Below are 17,040 nucleotides of genomic sequence, written 5' to 3' on the forward strand. Positions count from 1 at the left end.
CACTGCTGTGGAGATGGCAGGTAGAAGTGGCCTGTGGCATCTCTTAATAGAGTTACTCTTTTGACAAAAAATAATGCGTTTTTATTGATTTCAGAGAGGAAGGAAGAGGGAGAGAGATAGAAACATCAATGATGAGAGAGAATCATTGATCGGCTGCCTCCTGCACGCCCCCTACTGGGATGGAGCCCGAAACCCAGCCATGTGCCCTGACCAGGAATCGAACCATGACCTCCTGATTCATAGGTTGATGCTCAACCACTGAGCAACCCCCGGTGGAGAAATAGAGTTATTCTTTATCCACAAGCAATAAAAAGCCATTAAAGGGGTCATGACAGTTTGTTTATCCAGCAACTTTAATGAGTGTCTACTCTGAGGCATTATTATCCAAAGGCTAATCTAAGCCCACAGGGTACAGGCTTCAAAGATGGACAGTTCCTACTCTCTTTGTGTGTCGAAAGGCAAAAGAGCAAGAACCAAGTAATAAAATGAACATATAAGGAAATATCAGGAAGTGCTAAATGGCATAGGGTGATGCTCTACAGTAGGAGAAGGGGGCCGGGGAGAAGCTGCTGGGATGGGCTCCCAGTCAGGGAAATCCTGTCCTGGAAGCTGCTTTGAGCTGAGACCTGAATGATGAGGAAGATCTTGTGATGATCTGAGGAAGAGTTTCCACGCAAAGGCAAAGGCTTCTGCAAAGACCCCGAGGCCAGAACTAGCTTTCTAGGTTTCAGGAGCCCAAAGCAAGTGCTGTGTCTGGAGTGTAGTGAGAGGAGAGGGGGCCAGAGCCTCTGATTCATGAGGAACTGTGGGGATTTTCTTCCCAGGGCTCAGGGTCCTGTTGGAGAGTTTGAAGCAGGAAGTGACCTGTTCTGATTCATCTTTCGGAAGGATCACTGAAGTTGCTTTGTGTGATATAGATTGTGGGAGGCAGGTGTGGAAACCGGAAAGTCCTTTATGAGACTGTTGCTGTAATCCAGTGGGGATGGTGGTGAGGGAGAGTTGTGGACAGGGAGCGGACAGGACTTGGAGGTCAGGCCAATGGAATTTCCTAGTGGTTGGGAGGCAGGGGATGAGGAGAATAGAAGGATCCAATGTAACTCTTTGGCCTTGGATTTGGACTACTGGGTGAGTATGGGTACTGTTTACTGCAATGGGAGTGTGGCATTGTGGCTAAGCCATGAGCTATGGACTCCAGCGGGTTGGGTTAAAATCTAGGCCTTCCTGCATCTGCGGATTGAGGTCATATTAGTACCTGTTTCATAGGAAGTGGGGATTCAGTGAGATAATATCTGTGTAGGATGTAGGACGGTAGCTGACACTTTGTAGGCATACTCACTGTTCTTGGAAAGACTGAGACAGATTTTGTGGGGAGACCCAAGAATCGTTTTGGCCATATCAAGTCTGAAATGCCCAGTAGACAAATGAGTTTATATACCAAGAGCACAACGTGGGGAAAAGTCCAGGACATTCGGGAGTCGTCTGCCTTCTGATGTCTTGAAAGCTATAGGACTAGAGGAGATTGCCTCAGAGATCATTTCATAGATACAGATGAGTGTGGACTCACTAATCTTTAGGGATGATGTGAACTTTGCTTTGTAGGAAAGAATCAATCTCTCTCTTAAGAGGGAAGTTTGTCAACAACATAATTTTGGGAGAGCATCTTCCTCCCATTTTTTCTTGGCTGCTGAGGGAAGGGAAAAAGTCTTACTCACATGTTAGGGTGGGGGAGGGGGCAGATAGCAAAATCGATTTTCTCCATTCATTAATTAAATCCCTGTTGTTAGTGTCCATGATACCCATTCCAGGACAAGCTCTGTAGCTCATACAGTGAACATTTTGATGTGAGGGAACTGGGATGGGGTTAGTTGGGTAGAATTAGATTTTAAAGCACTAAAAGGAATGTTAGCTGTCAGAGAATCGCTGGTGACTACCAGAGGCAATACTTTGCATACTGATTAGGCAATCATGACCTATTTAGTTTGATTTATAATGAAAAGAAAATCTGTGGGATGGTAATGAAAGATCTTGGCATATTTTAGTCTGTGGTAGGATTCAAATTGGAACAGAACTGGATGAGTAGGAATAATTACACAGCAGACTGAAATTAGCTCCTTTCTAGAAAGATAACCATACAATAGCAGGTCAAGAGATCCCCTGTGTCCCGGGTTTATTGTTGCTGTTTGTGTCATAGTTTTTTACATGTCCTGGTTTGAGAGAATCTAAGAGTAAACACAAAATACTCCCCCCTCCTTTTTAAAAAATGATCTCTGCTGCTCTTCTATGTTGTCTTTAGGCTTCAGGGAGGCACAGAGGATGTGTGTGGCTTGGGATCTAGCTGTGGGGAGGTCACTGGAGGAGATACTGAATCTTAATAAGTTTGGCCTGGGGTTTTGAGCACTGTGACAGGAAGAACAGCGCTATATCCATAGTTCTGAGAAATTCCTAACAGTTATTGACTAAAGTGGAAAACAAAAGAGACCTAACCTGAGATAATCAAAAGAAATCAACAAAAAGTTCCCATTATCCTCACACAGCTCTCGCCAGACACACAAATTCCCTCCTACTCACCAGGTTCTTCTTTGACCCTTATTTTCCTTGGTCTTTCCATATTCGCTAGGAAATGTCTGTTTAGTACATGAATATTTTGTTTGGTTTTATGATCTAGATAATATGATTTTGACACTTCCTGAAAAACAGACATTGTGTAAATAAATAACATATGGTAAACTCATTCCAAGCTGCTAACAAAAAGACAGTAGTAGAATGCCATATTAATAAAGTGATTTCAGTCCCGAGGAAGACCAAGGCGCATGTTTTAAAGCATTTCCTTAAAGTATGATAGGACATGACGCGGGAGATGGAAGGGGCGGATAGAGGGATAAGGGACATTCTCACACAGCTGATTTGATATAAAATAAAGTCTTCTCAGAGGTACCAGGTAATGTAAGTGCTCTAGACCCAGCAGGAAGCTTTGGGGGAACTTACCTGGGAGTAGCAGATACCGGAAGAAGGTGGTACGTACATTATAAGAATTTATGATTCTTTTTTAATCTATACAAACATTCTTGTTTTGTTCTCAGTTTCAGTGAGATATAATTGACCTACAGCACTGTGTAAGTTTAAAGTGTACGGCATAATGACTTGGCATGTTGTGAAGTGATGTACAAAACTTTTTCTTGATTTATTTTGATTCTCTCAGGTTAGGTCTCTTTTGTTTCCCACTTTATTAAGTAACTGTTAGAAATTTCTCAGAACTATGGATACAGCACGGTTCTTCCTGTCACTGTGCTCAAAACCCCAGGCCAATCTTTTCATCTGGTTCTATCTGTCACTTATCACCTCTCAAGTCTGTGCATCTCTCTCTGGGACCCACCACCTCCTCTCCATTCTTCCTGCCACGACTCCCCGTTCAGAGCCACAAAGGCGCATCCTCTCTGAGCATCCGTTCGTTCATCTAGTGTTTACTGAGTTTCTCCTGTAACCCTCTGCCAGACACCGGGGACACAGAGATGAGTGGCTTCCTCGCCCTCAAGGAGTCAGTCTAGTGGGGGGCCTAGGCGATGAGCAGAGATAGGTCATTACAGTACTACATTCCTAAAACTGTTTTTGAGAAAGTCACTGTGTTATATTAACTCATGTGCCTTTCTTATTCTCAGTATTAGAAAAGTAAGTCAAACACTAGTTATGTATTTGCTTTTTTATGGTTAATTTTACCCATAGTAACAGTAAAAGCTTAAAGTTCTCTTTGAAATGTACATTTTTAAATTTCTGTGTCACCTTTGATGTCTAGGGCTTTCATTGACAAGTGCCTCTTCGTAAAGTTAATACACTTCTTTAAGAATGACTCTACTCTCGGAACAGTCCCACTCCTTGCGATTAAAGATCTGCACATTCAGATCGATACTTGTGTCTGAATCTTTTCCCTGAGTTCAGATTTAATTGTCTGACTGTCCCTTTGATAAGTGGCAGCCAACTCATCATTTCAAAACAATGACTAGAAACAGTCACTAAGGAGAGAGATGGACGATGAATGTTTTATGGGTGATCATGGCATATAAACTATTGTTCTGTTTACTTCCAGCTACAAGAAGACACATGAAACCCTGAGTCACGCAGGGCAGAAGGCAACTGCTGCTTTCAGCAATGTTGGGACGGCCATCAGCAAGAAGTTCGGAGACATGAGGTACCGTGGGAGAGAGCCCCGGGAATGTGCTCAGCCCTTGGCTGCTAGAGAGAGGAGGAGCGTTATCTATTGGCTAGTCTTCTTAAGATAGTCTTTTTTAATTGGATTAACATCTTATGGGGCAGATAGTGATTGGTGACTGAGATAAATTATTATATTAGGACATATTCTGACTGGAGGTCAGTTTAGTGGCAGGACTGTCCCAAAGATGCCTTTTCCACTAGGACCCAACCTAGTAAAAATAGAAGATAGAGGCTGTCTTTAATCGCTGGTAATAAGGGATTTCAAAAGAACACAGCACACATGAATTTTAATTATTATAATTTTACCAATAAGTTAAAATATGCATTCAGTGGAATATGCTCTGATAAACTATTCTAGTTACAGTTTTATATACATCCATCTAGTATTTTTTCTATGCTAAATACATTATGTATGTATCATTTTATTCCAAAAAGTTACTATATGGTATATATTTCTGATAGTTTTCTTTCTTCACTTTAGCAATATTGTGAACATGTCAATAAATGTCTATTACATTTTCAATGACTTTATTATCTTCCAGTGCATGGAAGTCCCCGTACACATTTTGGTTATTTTTCGGTATTTCACTATTATATAAAATTAGGTGATCATTAAGATTTTTGAACTGGGAACCAAATGTCCTCACTGTGGTCACCAGAAAAACATTGCAGTATTGACCATTATTTTTTATATTATGTGCTAAGGAGTTATATAGAATTGTTACGCTCATGCTTTTTGCTTGTTTAAATACCTATCATAGTTTATTTGGAATTTAGCTGATATGCTTATGTGATTTTTTAAATTTATAAACCAATTTCCTTTTTCTCTAGAAATCAAATTCATTCTTTAAAAACTTTTAAAGTACCTTTTAAATTTCTTCTTTTAAAAAGATCTGTGTGAATTGTTTCACTGGATTCTTAAACTATTAATTTTTTATTACCCTGCAACTTTGATACCTAGAGGGAAATATTTATATCTTTGTGTTTAAGTTATTTTTTTACTTCAAATATTGCTAGATTGTGCCCAATATTAATGCACCATATTAATAACTTGGTATTCATGAGGCTGGAGTTAAGAAATGTACTAATTATAACAAACACCATTGAAATCTGAGTACTAATAATAACAAACGCCATTGAAATTCTTCAGAGGCAGCATGTGATTAACAGATAAACCTTCTGTATTTCAATTAACCTTAATTTTATTACAAATAAAATTTGTAATCATTTCAATGGTATTAAAACATTGATCTAAACTAGTTAAATAATTCCTTAAATAGGGAAGACCCTATTACCTGTTATATCCAAGAAAATAGATTTTGCCACGTTTATAAAATTCATTCTCCACATACTTACTTGAAATCTTTCACTTGAACAGTGGGACCTCAGTGTTTCTTCATTTTTAGGGGACTTATAAGCAGCTCTGAATCTTGTTTAAAATACATATTTCAAGATTACACCTCCCCGAGTTGTGCCTCAGTCTTGGGTGGAATCTAGGAATCTGCTTAGTAACAAGCTCCCAGGTGATTCAACTTCAAATGGTCAGGTTCCGAGGAAGCCAGGTGCAACTTAGCTCCCGTGTACCTGGGTTGTGTCAGTTATGAAATGGGGATAAGAGTAACAACACCATCAAGTTATTTTAAAAGCAGCAGAAGAGAACCTGCCATGTATTCAGCACTTGAAAAATGCTAGTTTTTATCTTCACTAAGGGACATTCTCAGTGACAAGGTGGCCCCGTAGGGCAGAAATTAGAAAGAACCCATTAGCCCGGCTGGCGTGGCTCAGTGGTTGAGTGTCAGCCTATGAACCAGGAGGTCAGGGGTTAGATTCCCAGTCAGGGCACAAGCCTGGGTTGTGGCTTGATTCCCAGTGGGGCCTGCAGGAGGCAGCCAATCAATGATTATCTCTCATCATTGATGTTCCTATCTCTTTCTCCCTCTCCCTTCCTCTCTGAAATCAGTAAAAACAAATTTTTAAAAAACCTACCAAATTAAAATGTTTCCTGTGAAGTTAAAATGAGGTCACATTTGTGAAAGTATTCTGAAGAAATGCAAGCTGATGGAATACCTTTTATGATATTGGCATCTTCCTGATACTTCTCAGGAATTTGTTCAAACTGCGTGTGATCTGGTGCAGATGAAATCTTTGGAGGAGGCACATGATTTCATTAGAGAGTTTCACCATCATTATGTTTCCATGAGAATAATAGTTAGAAGTCAGTAGACTCAAAAACTGTAATGAATGGAATTACTGTTTGCTTTGGGGCTCTTAGCAGAGGGGACAAGGGCCAGTGTAGTGTATCTTTTCCTCCTGATGTGCTAATGCTGCTCCTGCTCTTCTCTCCATGCTGCCCCGGCTGCAGGTCCCACTCCATCGGGTAAGCGCTGCCTGGGGGCCCTCAGCCCCTTCCTCCCCAGAGCTGTCTTTCTTCACTGTGTGGGCGCGCCTCCGCCAAAAACTAAGTCTCTCTTCCTGAGAGTGTTCTGACCAGGGAGTTACAGACAGGGGTAGGGGGGGTGGCGATGGGGAAGGAAGGTGGAGGGGGGCATCTAAGGCATTTGAATTTATGTAAGCACATATTTATCTCCTTTCTGAATCATTTACACCAGCTTCACTTGCTGCCCAATCTCTTAGGAATCTCTTTCTGCATCATTTCTCCCTATATTGGCAGAGTTCCTTCTGAGAGAAGGAAAAAAGAAACATGGATATTGAGAGTTGTGTATTTTTATAAAACTTACAGAAAGTAAGGTCCAGAAACAGCAAATTACTTTCTCTAGACTGCCATGTTTTCTGAACATCTTTTGACTGTTGTTAATAGGATGGTTCATCTTCAACTTTCCGTACCTTCTGAAGTTGAAGAGGGAAAAAGTTACTGGAGAAGCACATATGTTGGGCACTGTGCCCTGAATTAAGCTTTTTTTTTTTTTTTAGCTGGAATCTCATTATATGCTTTTTTTAAAATTTGTTTTTCTGAGAAAACTGTTTCTATTTAAGGAGATTAATAGATTGATAATGCTGATGAATTTATTTTAGTAATTCTTTAATTAATTTCTTTGTCCGTTCGTTTCCATTCTAGTCAAGTCCTACCCATACAATGGCCTCAGTGGATATTGTTGGGAAAGGGTGATGAGTTTGGTCCCTTCCCAGTTAGCTTCTTGGGAGGGGAGAAAGCAGGGATGGCGTTGGAACGTGTGGAAAATGGACTGTCTCGTGTTAACTACCTATATTCCTCTGGAGAGCTTCACTGTAGTGGAACAATTAGCTGTTACCAGCTCAGCTCTATTTCCCATCTTCTCGACCAGGAGAAGGGGGTGGAGAAGGAGCAGGCCCTTGACAGAATGCTCATGGGCTACTGGGTTGACCTGGAAGGAACCAGACATTCACATCAGACTTCCTGGCCTATGGGGCACCTACAGGAAGTAAAAGAATATGCAACTATGTACGGCCTATTCTTCCCTTGTCCCCTTGGAATTGACTGTGGCCCATGCTACCCAATGAAAACAAAGATCATCTTGGTGGGTTGGGCAGCAAACACTTCAGAGAGTTGAGATTGCTGTTTTAGAACGGTGAGGAGGGAGTTTCTCATGTGCTTATGTTGTGCTATCTTCTCTTTTCTTTCTTTTCTTCCCTTTAATCTGCTTTTGCCCTGAAGCTACTCCATTCGCCATTCCATAAGTATGCCTGCTATGAGGTAATGTGTGTAAATTATTTTACGTAATGTTAATGCAGAATTTGTATGAACTGTTACTTTACTGATATTTACCTGGTGGATTTTTTTTCTCCTGTATATGAAAGGAAGTGCCATGAACTACTTTGTTCTCTTTTCCGGTGGTCCTCGGGAGAACCTGTGATACTTTGACAATCCTGTAAAAGTAGTGTAGATGCAATGAGCTTGGGCTTCTGACCAGACACCCCAGCTTAAATCTCCTGATATGTGAGACTTGGGACAAGTTATTTAATTTACCTCCATCTTCATTAAAAGCTACTTTATATAGTTGTTGTGAGATATAAACAAAGTGACCTATGTAAGGCCTAGAACAGTGATGGCGAAACTTTTGAGCTCGGCGTGTCAGCATTTTGAAAAACCCTAACTTAACTCTGGTGCTGTGTCACATATAGAAATTTTTTTAATATTTGCAACCATAGCAAAACAAAGACTTATATTTTTGATATTTATTTTATATATTTAAATGCCATTTAACAAAGAAAAATCAACCAAAAAAATGAGTTCGTGTGTCACCTCTGACACACGTGTCATAGGTTCGCCATCACTGGCCTAGAACATTCTGAGCACACTTGCAAAGGTAGAAATATATTTCCCCAGAATTAAATGCAAGGCTGGAAGAAAGTTTAAATGAGAGGAAAAGTTTAAATGAGGGGGAGCAGATTTAGAAAGGATATCATTAGGCTTTTTAAGGTATAAATTAAGGTGAGGTATCTGTTGAACAATAAAAAACAGCATTAAAATTACTGTCAAGATGAAAACTGAGAAAGATGGCCTCCGCTTCCAGTGTGCTTGAGTTTGTGTTACAGTCAGATAAAATCAAGCTCATAGTCATAGCATATGGAGGAGGTGATGTTAGACTGGAAATCAGAGGATACAGGTTGTAGGCGAAGGCTGCCAGGAATGAATTTTGCAGCCTTGGAAACTCACCTCAGTGATATGTTTCATCATGTTTATAAGTAAGAAACTAGAACCAGATGTACTGTTTTTCCCATGGTGTTTGCCTTGAGTTGCCATGGTGATGGGGAAGGGGAGCAGAATCAAGGCCCTGGGACCCTACCCACTTTAGTTAAAACTCTGCCTCTTCAACCTGCTTGGTATCATATGTTGTGGTGTGGGTACATTAGAGAGAGGGTTCAGTTACTCTTAACATTTGTAGTGCACCAAAGCCAAGTCCTTTCTGGGGTCATTTGCACTGCTAAAAGTTTGTAGTTTTGTATAATATGATTAAATCTGAGTAAACAGTTTCTCCCTGTTCTCCAGTATGTATTCTACTGTAATTTAATTTGAGAAATGCCTGTTTCATTATGTCCAACGATGTCTCTTCTACACTGGGGTTGTTTGGTTACTTTGGGAATTTAATCACAGTATTCGATTTCCCTAATTTGGTGGTAGAGAGCATAGATTCAGGATTGCTTTGTTCCTATTTGAATGACTTGCTCCCCACAGCGTAACAACAGCCAGACTGAGTAGTGTAACCTGAGGGGCTCTGAGCTCCTTTATGTCAAATTTTAAGTCTAGAGCTTGCAAGAAATTAACATGATTTTGCTCTATGAACCAGGAATTCATCTAGTGGCTTATGGGTCAAATTCAATCCTCATAAAATTGCCTGAAATTAACTTAAAAAGAAAAATGACGTTACTCTTCTAACATATACCCATAAACCATTAGGCAAACTGTCTGCCCAGTGTGGCCTAATGTAACTGACGGGTGACAGCAGTCACGTGAGCAGTCTGGCCAGATAGAACTTGCCATGGAAGTCAGGTGCCAGTAAGTGTCTACTTTTGAGTCATTCAAGTGTAATTTCACTAATTCTTCCTCCTGAAACAGAGGTATTATGGAGGATCACTCATAGGAATTTGACTCATGTTTGAATCAAATACAAGGTGCGGAGCCATGCGTGGGCCTTCCGATCTCGCCATTGTGAATTCATGCAGCCAGAACGCAAAGACATACGTTTTTGATCATCTGGAGTATCCAAGTCTTAGGCGGCAATCCCTAACAAAGCCAGATTCCCTCAAAGCCATGTCCTCTACGTTACTTTCCTAGTATTAGAGCGATGCTCCATTCCCCACCATGCAATGAAGCCCCTATTTTATAGCCATTCTCCCTTCCGAAGTTTCTCCAGGCCATTCCTCTTATTTTCTTTCCTCTGCACTCAAGAGAGAATAATAATTGGCTTATTAAATGGAATTATTTGGTGTGAAAATGATGGCTGTCCTTGTTCCTGAAAGCTGACATGGACACAAGATTTAAGACACATTTTTAGTTCAGTTTTTATTTCTTTAGTTGGACTTGGTGATATCAATTTCTATGGTAATGTTGTCATTAAATCATGTCATGTGACCAAACCCAGTATAGGAAACCAAAAGGCACCAAATGAAGTATTTAACACTTATAGTTACAAATGGTATAGATTATTTAACACAATGACGAGTCACAAATAAAATGTCAGTGGACTGTGAAGTTTCGCTCTGCTAAGAGAACAATTAGTTATATCCTCTTCGGAAGGGAAAATGCCACATACTAATAACACCATTTTGACAAAGCATTAGACAAGTAATAAGTAATATTTCAACTTATAATAATCAAAGCATTGACTTTCAGAAACACTTCTTTATGAAAGTTGACCAAATGATTACTTTTGAAGGCACTGAAAAGAAAAACTTATAAACCTTCTTTTCCTTGAGCTATTTCTGTCTTGTCTCACATACACTGAAATGAATAACTTTAAAATTCCAAGTGAGAAAACTCAAACATGACATTCTTTAGACAGATTCTGCATGCTTACAAAATAAAAAAAAAAGTTGGGAGAAAGAGTGTTGTGATAGAAGCAATTAGTAAATGAAAAATTAAGCTATCACTCCTTTGACTCATTGATAATGACTCACGGTGCATGATGGAATTATTACGTTTGTACTGTTGCCAAATGCTGTACAATTCTACAGTTGAGTGTCTCACTATTCCACTTGGAAAAATTCCATGTCAAGTATGGTTTCTGAATCTAACCTGGCAGAAGTGAAATTCATGTTATTAAAACGTGGTCGGGTAGATGCCACATTGACAGCTAGCTCTGTTGCAGAAGTGATGTTTCTAAGAGCAGAAATCAGACAGCTTAGTTACTAACACAGACAGGTCTTTGGAGCTGACCTCTCTTTTTTTTGTTATTTTAGGAATTCTCCTACTTTCAAATCATTTGAGGAGAGGGTTGAGACAACTGTCACAAGTCTTAAGGTACAGATGAAGTGAATTTTGTGTCCTCGGGCCATTGAATCAGGACAGCATAGTCATTGCTGTGGTTAGTTCCAAGGGTGGCGCTGCCAACCTGCGGTGCAGTCGAGAAGGCGGCCTTGCACAGTCAGGCTTCACATATAAATCCGCAAATAGAACCAGGCTTGAGTAGTGTCACTGTATCCTGACAAATATGCCACTAGAAATGAATTGTTCATGGAAGTGAATTGGGGTATGTATTCATCTCTGCACTGGTTAGCTGGTTAGACCTCCTAATGCTATTCCTAGAAAAGTAGGTAAGAGGATGTGGATGGACCAAAGGATCTGTGAATTCTGAATTTAGAGTGTAAGTTCAATAACAGTTCAATGCTCTTCTGGGATGGACGTGGACTAGCAAACACAAACTTGGCTGCCTTTGTTATACTGCCACTCACTACCTGTCAGCTGCCTTAACGTATTTACCAATTCACATATTAAGCACAACACAGTTTGGTTATCATGCAGGGAAAATAAAGCGGAGTCACATGATGCATTATTTTATAACAGTGCATTGGACCCCTGGGTATAAACTAAAAATATGCCTGTGGCATACATAGTAAGAGCTAAACAATTTTATTGACTTTTTTTGTTTCAGCAAAGATAAGTTATTTTACAGAGGAAAAAAGAGCGAAATTAAATTCAGTCTAATCTTAAAATGTATAGAACGTTTAAAGCAGGAAAAATCACTGAAACTGCTAAGATTATGTTTTTAAAGATATCACCTAAACAATGACTTACCTATATCTTGGTATCATTATCACTGTTTTGTAGAGAATCCATTTCTGCATTTCCTTATTACTGAGAAAACTAAAAATACAGATGATCTTTAACTGGATCTAAAGCAGATATTTGCACATGCTGATTCCAGCTGCTTCTGAATCCCCTGTCACCATACTGCCTGGGAAGGGTCTGTGAGGGCGTCTGTTCCTCACGAGAGGCCCTGGGTGCTCTTACTGATTTTGATTTAGAAGGTCTTTCCTCTTAGGGGGAGGCCTTTAACATAGAAACCTTCTATTTTATTAGGCCTGTGATTAGGTGTGGAAGGCCCAAGAATGAAATAATTACTCAGCACCTATCATGCCTTCACTGGTTTCATTTACCAGCAGTTTCTAGTTGCGCAGTTTCATCCCTGTGCTTGTCAGCATCATCACCTGAGTGACCAGTAGGAGCCATTGAATTGCCCCCATTGGCAGGGAAAACGTTTGGTAGGGAGGGACATGCGTTATCTCAGACATTTCTCTTGCTCCAATATCCCGTCTTAAAACAAAAGGCTCAAAAGCCCCTAGGAGTCAATTTCTCAACATTTGGTTCTCAGCCCAAGACACGCCAAAGAAGATGGATTCTGTTGCTTGTTAGACACCTTCTGACTTAGGAGAAGTTATGCTTTTTAGGTTTTCTTTAGAAGAAGGAGCTATGAAGAAGCAAAAGAAGAATAAAGAGCAACCAATTTTCATTTGCTTTTAGGAAACTCTGGTAAGCTCACAGCTCACGTATGATTTTGTGATTTAAGTGTTTTTCACACTCTCAGCTTCTCACTTCCTTACCTCACTGGGATGGAAGGCAGAGAGCCTGTCTCCTCCTTCAAACATGCACAAAACTAACTCAGCCAGCTGGAAACTAGCCCGTGTCAAGACCTCCTGAAAGTGAATTCTGTGTTGGCATGATTGTCCCTGGGTTTAACAAGACTCACAGCCCACCCGCTTCCTGTGTCACGGTCAATGCCTAGTCCCTCTGCTTCTGCCCACCAGGCGATGGAAAATAGCCAATAATCATGCTTTGTGTAAAACCTCTCACTTCCTCATTAATTGCAAATTTCTCATTTCTTTTTTTCTTCAGACTAAATAATAGATGTTTGGCCCTTTTTTATATAGCTTATTTTCTGTATAGTTTACTTTTGTGTCCTAAATCTTTTACAACATTTCTGACATGTTCTTCAATTGTGGATCCTGGGGCTGTTGCCTGCTGAGGGACTGACTGGGGAATCAGCAGGACGAGTGGAATTCCTGGCAGGTCTACTAGTATATGCTGCATTGCCATGCTCACATACTGCGTTAAGCTTGATTTTTAAACAAAAAGGCAAGACACTTATTGTTTCTTTGTGTCCTTTCAACCAGGTATTTTATTATGAGAGGTTAGGAAACACAATTCATTAATTCAAATAAACTTTTTTACAAAGAACAAGTATAATTTTGGGGACAAAGTGACAAATTCGTGTTTGAAAAACCATTACGAGGGGAAGCGATATGGAGTGGTTTATTGTTCACATCTTTGCTTAAGCCAGTCCTTGCCTCAAGTATTGCAGTAGGAAGTCATTTGGCCCACATAGTTAGGAAACTCCTTTATTTCACTCCTTTTGGCCAAATAGCTTTATTTCAAAGTGGTCCCCTCCTTCTTTTTTTTTTTTTTCTATTTTGATGTGAGAAAATCAAGAAGTAGGAGAGAAAGAATGCAACAAAGCCCAGAAGAAAACATGAGTAATTTGTACTGATCTGATTCAATACTGTGTGTAACATGTATTGCAAAAGAGGAATGCGAATAAAATAAGGAGGAGAACGGGGACTATTAATAGAGTAAATCACAGTGGATTAATCTTGCTTCTCCCAGAAAAGAAATAAGCATCGTGAAAAAAAAGTCACCTAATGGAAAGCAACCCCCTCCTTCCCAGTGCTAAGAGGAGAGGAAAAATCGAATGCTCTGTGCAGAGGTCTGTAACCTGAGGCTTGGGGGCCAAGTCTAGCTGGTCACCTATTTTGAAGGGCCTGTAAGCTAAGAATGGTTTTTACACCTCTTTAATGGCTGAAAAAAAAAAAAAACAACAAAGAAAAATCATATTTGTGACTTGTGAAAATGAAATTACAGGAAATTCACACTGCAGTTGCATACAGTCTTTCTGAAGCACAGCCGTGCTCACTCACTTATGCATCATCTTTGGCTACTTTCTACAACGGCTAATTTGAGTATTTGTGATTCCCAAGCCTAAGATATAGGGTGTCCCCAAAAAATGTATACACACACTTTGCATAATTATAAAGGCAGTGTTTATTAAATACATTGCATTTTCAAAACTGAGCTATCAGCTGGTGAAGTGTATACACATGTTTTGGGACACCCTGTGTTTATCTGTCACTTTCAATGGATTTCCCGTACCCCACCTGATGGAAAAATTCAACTTCGTAATTAAAGAGGTAGAGAGGCACTTAGTGACAATTGGAGAAAAGTGTGTGTTTGCTTGTAATGATTGGACTGCTTTTGAACCCTGATTAAGGTTTTAAAGGGGCAGGCCAGGCCGTAGGCCAGTGATGGCGAACCTTTTGAGCTCGGCGTGTCAGCATTTTGAAAAAACCCTAATTTAACTCTGGTGCCGTGTCACATATAGAAATTTTTTGATATTTGCAACCATGGTAAAACAAAGATGTATATTTTTGATATTTATTTCATATATTTAAAAGCCATGTAACAAAGAAAAATCAACCAAAAAAATGAGTTTGCGTGTCACCTCTGACACGCGTGTCATAGGTTCGCCATCGCTGCGTAGGCAGATACACTGCTTCCCCAGAGTGGTGTATGTTCGTGTGAGGGATCACCTTGGTGACAGTGAGGCGTGACAGCAGTTTGAGAATAGCAACCTTTTCTATACCTTTCTTTTCCTCAGAGTGATTATCCATATTGTTAATGGTTAAAGAAAGGCTGATGTAACTATTATTAAGACTTTCATTAAGCATTCTGGCTGACTAAAGAATATACTTTCGAAGAACTTTTTATTAGGGAATTTTTCAAAATACTTAATTGTATTATTTAATTATAAATTGATTTCTTCCTGAGTCTATGCTTAATAACAAGTACACAAAAAAGGAGTGTTGTTAAGGGCCATTTAAAGGGCTTTTCCTCCTGTAAAGGCAACTGCCTAGAAAGATGTGCAGTGGCCAGGGCTTAAAACTTCATTCATCTACAACTCTCAAAGCAGAGACCAACAATCATGTTCCATGGAGCCACTCCGCCTTTTCAAGAGACATTTGTCAGAAATGCAGATTGTCTAGTTAAATCTCAAGTGGAAATCCTAAGTCTAAGTCACTTAAAAATGTCCATACATTTGTAAAATTGGGGGAATATATCTAAAGTCTGTTTTTTATGAATTAAATCGTTTCTCTGGGTGAGTGAGGAGATGATTCGAATCCACAGATCTGGTTATGCTCCTGGAGGGATTGAGAATGTAGAAGAGAGAGAGTTGCTACCATTGTACAAAATTTAAGTTTCTATTCCAGTCCCGGAACCCAGGCATGCATGACATCCTAGCCCTCTGCCAAAGGAAGCCGACTTCTCTACATCCTTTACAGACTGTCTCAAGGGAAAAAAAGTAGTTCCGAACTTGAGAGTAGTCGATGTTATAAAAACATTTCAGAAAAAAATGAACTAACTGCATGTTTGCTTCTCTGCCCCTTTCAGACGAAAGTAGCGGGGACGAACCAGGGCGGAGGCAGCTTTGAAGAGGTGCTCAGCTCCACCGCCCACGCCAGCGCGCAGAGCTCGGCGGGCGCCCCCCGGCGGGCGGAGGAGGAACTGCAGTGCTAGGGCTGCCAGCCCAAGCCCATCACCCCGCGCACCCACACGGATATGAAGACCAAAATCCCACTGGCAGAACCTAGGCCTTGACCTTCAAAAGGCCTCTCCACAAAGTTTCATAAAGTGATTTCCATTTGTATTTGTGTTGATAATGGACCATTCGACCGCACCCTTAAGTAGTCACAGGTGGTCATCTTTTAAAATGTCCTGATTTGAGCAGGTACAAAATTGGTCATGACCCTTCTCTTTGTGTAATTCAGACATATTTTTCAAACATAAGTTAATGTTTGCTTTGATTTTTGCTTGAACGCCATTACCATACGCATGTCTCTGAAGGCTGAGTGAGCACCCCCTTCAGTTCAGTCTGTCCACTGGGGGGCGCTGCCTCTGTCCCCATCAATAGGATGACCCTGCAAATTTCATCAAACTGCTTGTGGTCCGCCTCACCTACATTAAGTACACATTTATTTAAGCAATTAAAATAATGGACTTTAATGATGACTTTGAGTTCTTAATTTCTTTAAGTCTTCAGGGATATCAATGACCTTAAAAGGTGATAGCAATAATTCTGCAGACGCTAGTTTAAATCAACTTCTGCTATCGGGTGAACATGGAAAGAGATAGGTAAATATTATAATCTTAGCTACTTTAAGATGCTAAAACTTCAATTCTAAAAGTCTCTCTAACCTACAAAGAGTAGTAGTTAACTCAGGTAAACTGCTAAATATATAAGGGTATCCGCAAAAGGAATACAGTAGCTAGAAAATGGGAGAGGCGCCCTAGCCTATTTGGCTCAGGGATAGAGACTCTGCCTGTGGACCGAAGGGTCTTGTGTTCAATTCTGGTCTCGGGCCTGGGTCCTGGTCAGGGCATGTGCAGGAGGCAACCAATCGATTTCTCTCACATCGATATTCCTCTCTGTCCCTCTCCCAGTCTGTCTCTTAAAAAAAAAAAGAAGAAGAAAGAAAGAAAGAGAAAAAGTGCAGACTCCTGCCAGTTTGTAAAATTGGTCACATGAATGAAAAAAGCATCATTTAATGCAATCAGATTTCCGCAGTAACTTTTACCTTCCACATCATATGCTTCTCTTTCCCTCTAAATGGGACATAACATGTGTTACTAGGTAGCAGAGATATACCCTATACTTACATTTTAAAAATGCACATAAACTAGACCTACTAACTAAAGTAAAAAATCACAACTTAGATACATATATAAATACTAGAGGCCCAGTCCATGAATTCATGCACCAGTGGGGTCCTTAGGCCTGGCCTTCGGGA

At 40.2% G+C, this 17,040-nt stretch overlaps 1 protein-coding gene across 5 annotated transcripts in view; it reads left to right on the forward strand.

The window, feature by feature from the left end:
* TPD52L1 (TPD52 like 1) overlaps window positions 1-16,261 on the forward strand; it is a 58,402-nt gene extending 42,141 nt beyond the window's left edge. The window contains exons 4-9 of one of the 5 annotated variants that reach the window (XM_070417625.1): window positions 4,082-4,183; window positions 6,569-6,583; window positions 7,859-7,897; window positions 11,104-11,164; window positions 12,592-12,673; window positions 15,644-15,718. In XM_070417625.1, the coding sequence (XP_070273726.1) occupies window positions 4,082-4,183; window positions 6,569-6,583; window positions 7,859-7,897; window positions 11,104-11,164; window positions 12,592-12,636 (262 nt within the window). In that variant the 3' untranslated portion in view covers window positions 12,637-12,673; window positions 15,644-15,718. Of the gene's footprint in view, window positions 1-4,081; window positions 4,184-6,568; window positions 6,584-7,858; window positions 7,898-11,103; window positions 11,165-12,591; window positions 12,674-15,643 lie in introns of all 5 variants that reach the window. The other 4 variants (XM_070417623.1, XM_070417626.1, XM_070417624.1 and 1 more) reach the window with 4 other exon arrangements.
* Window positions 16,262-17,040: the final 779 nt, after the last annotated feature.

Source organism: Myotis yumanensis, unplaced genomic scaffold (assembly GCF_028538775.1).
Source record: "Myotis yumanensis isolate MYYU_CA2020_CCGP unplaced genomic scaffold, mMyoYum1.0.hap1 SCAF_6, whole genome shotgun sequence".
NCBI classification, from domain to species: domain Eukaryota; kingdom Metazoa; phylum Chordata; class Mammalia; order Chiroptera; family Vespertilionidae; genus Myotis; species Myotis yumanensis.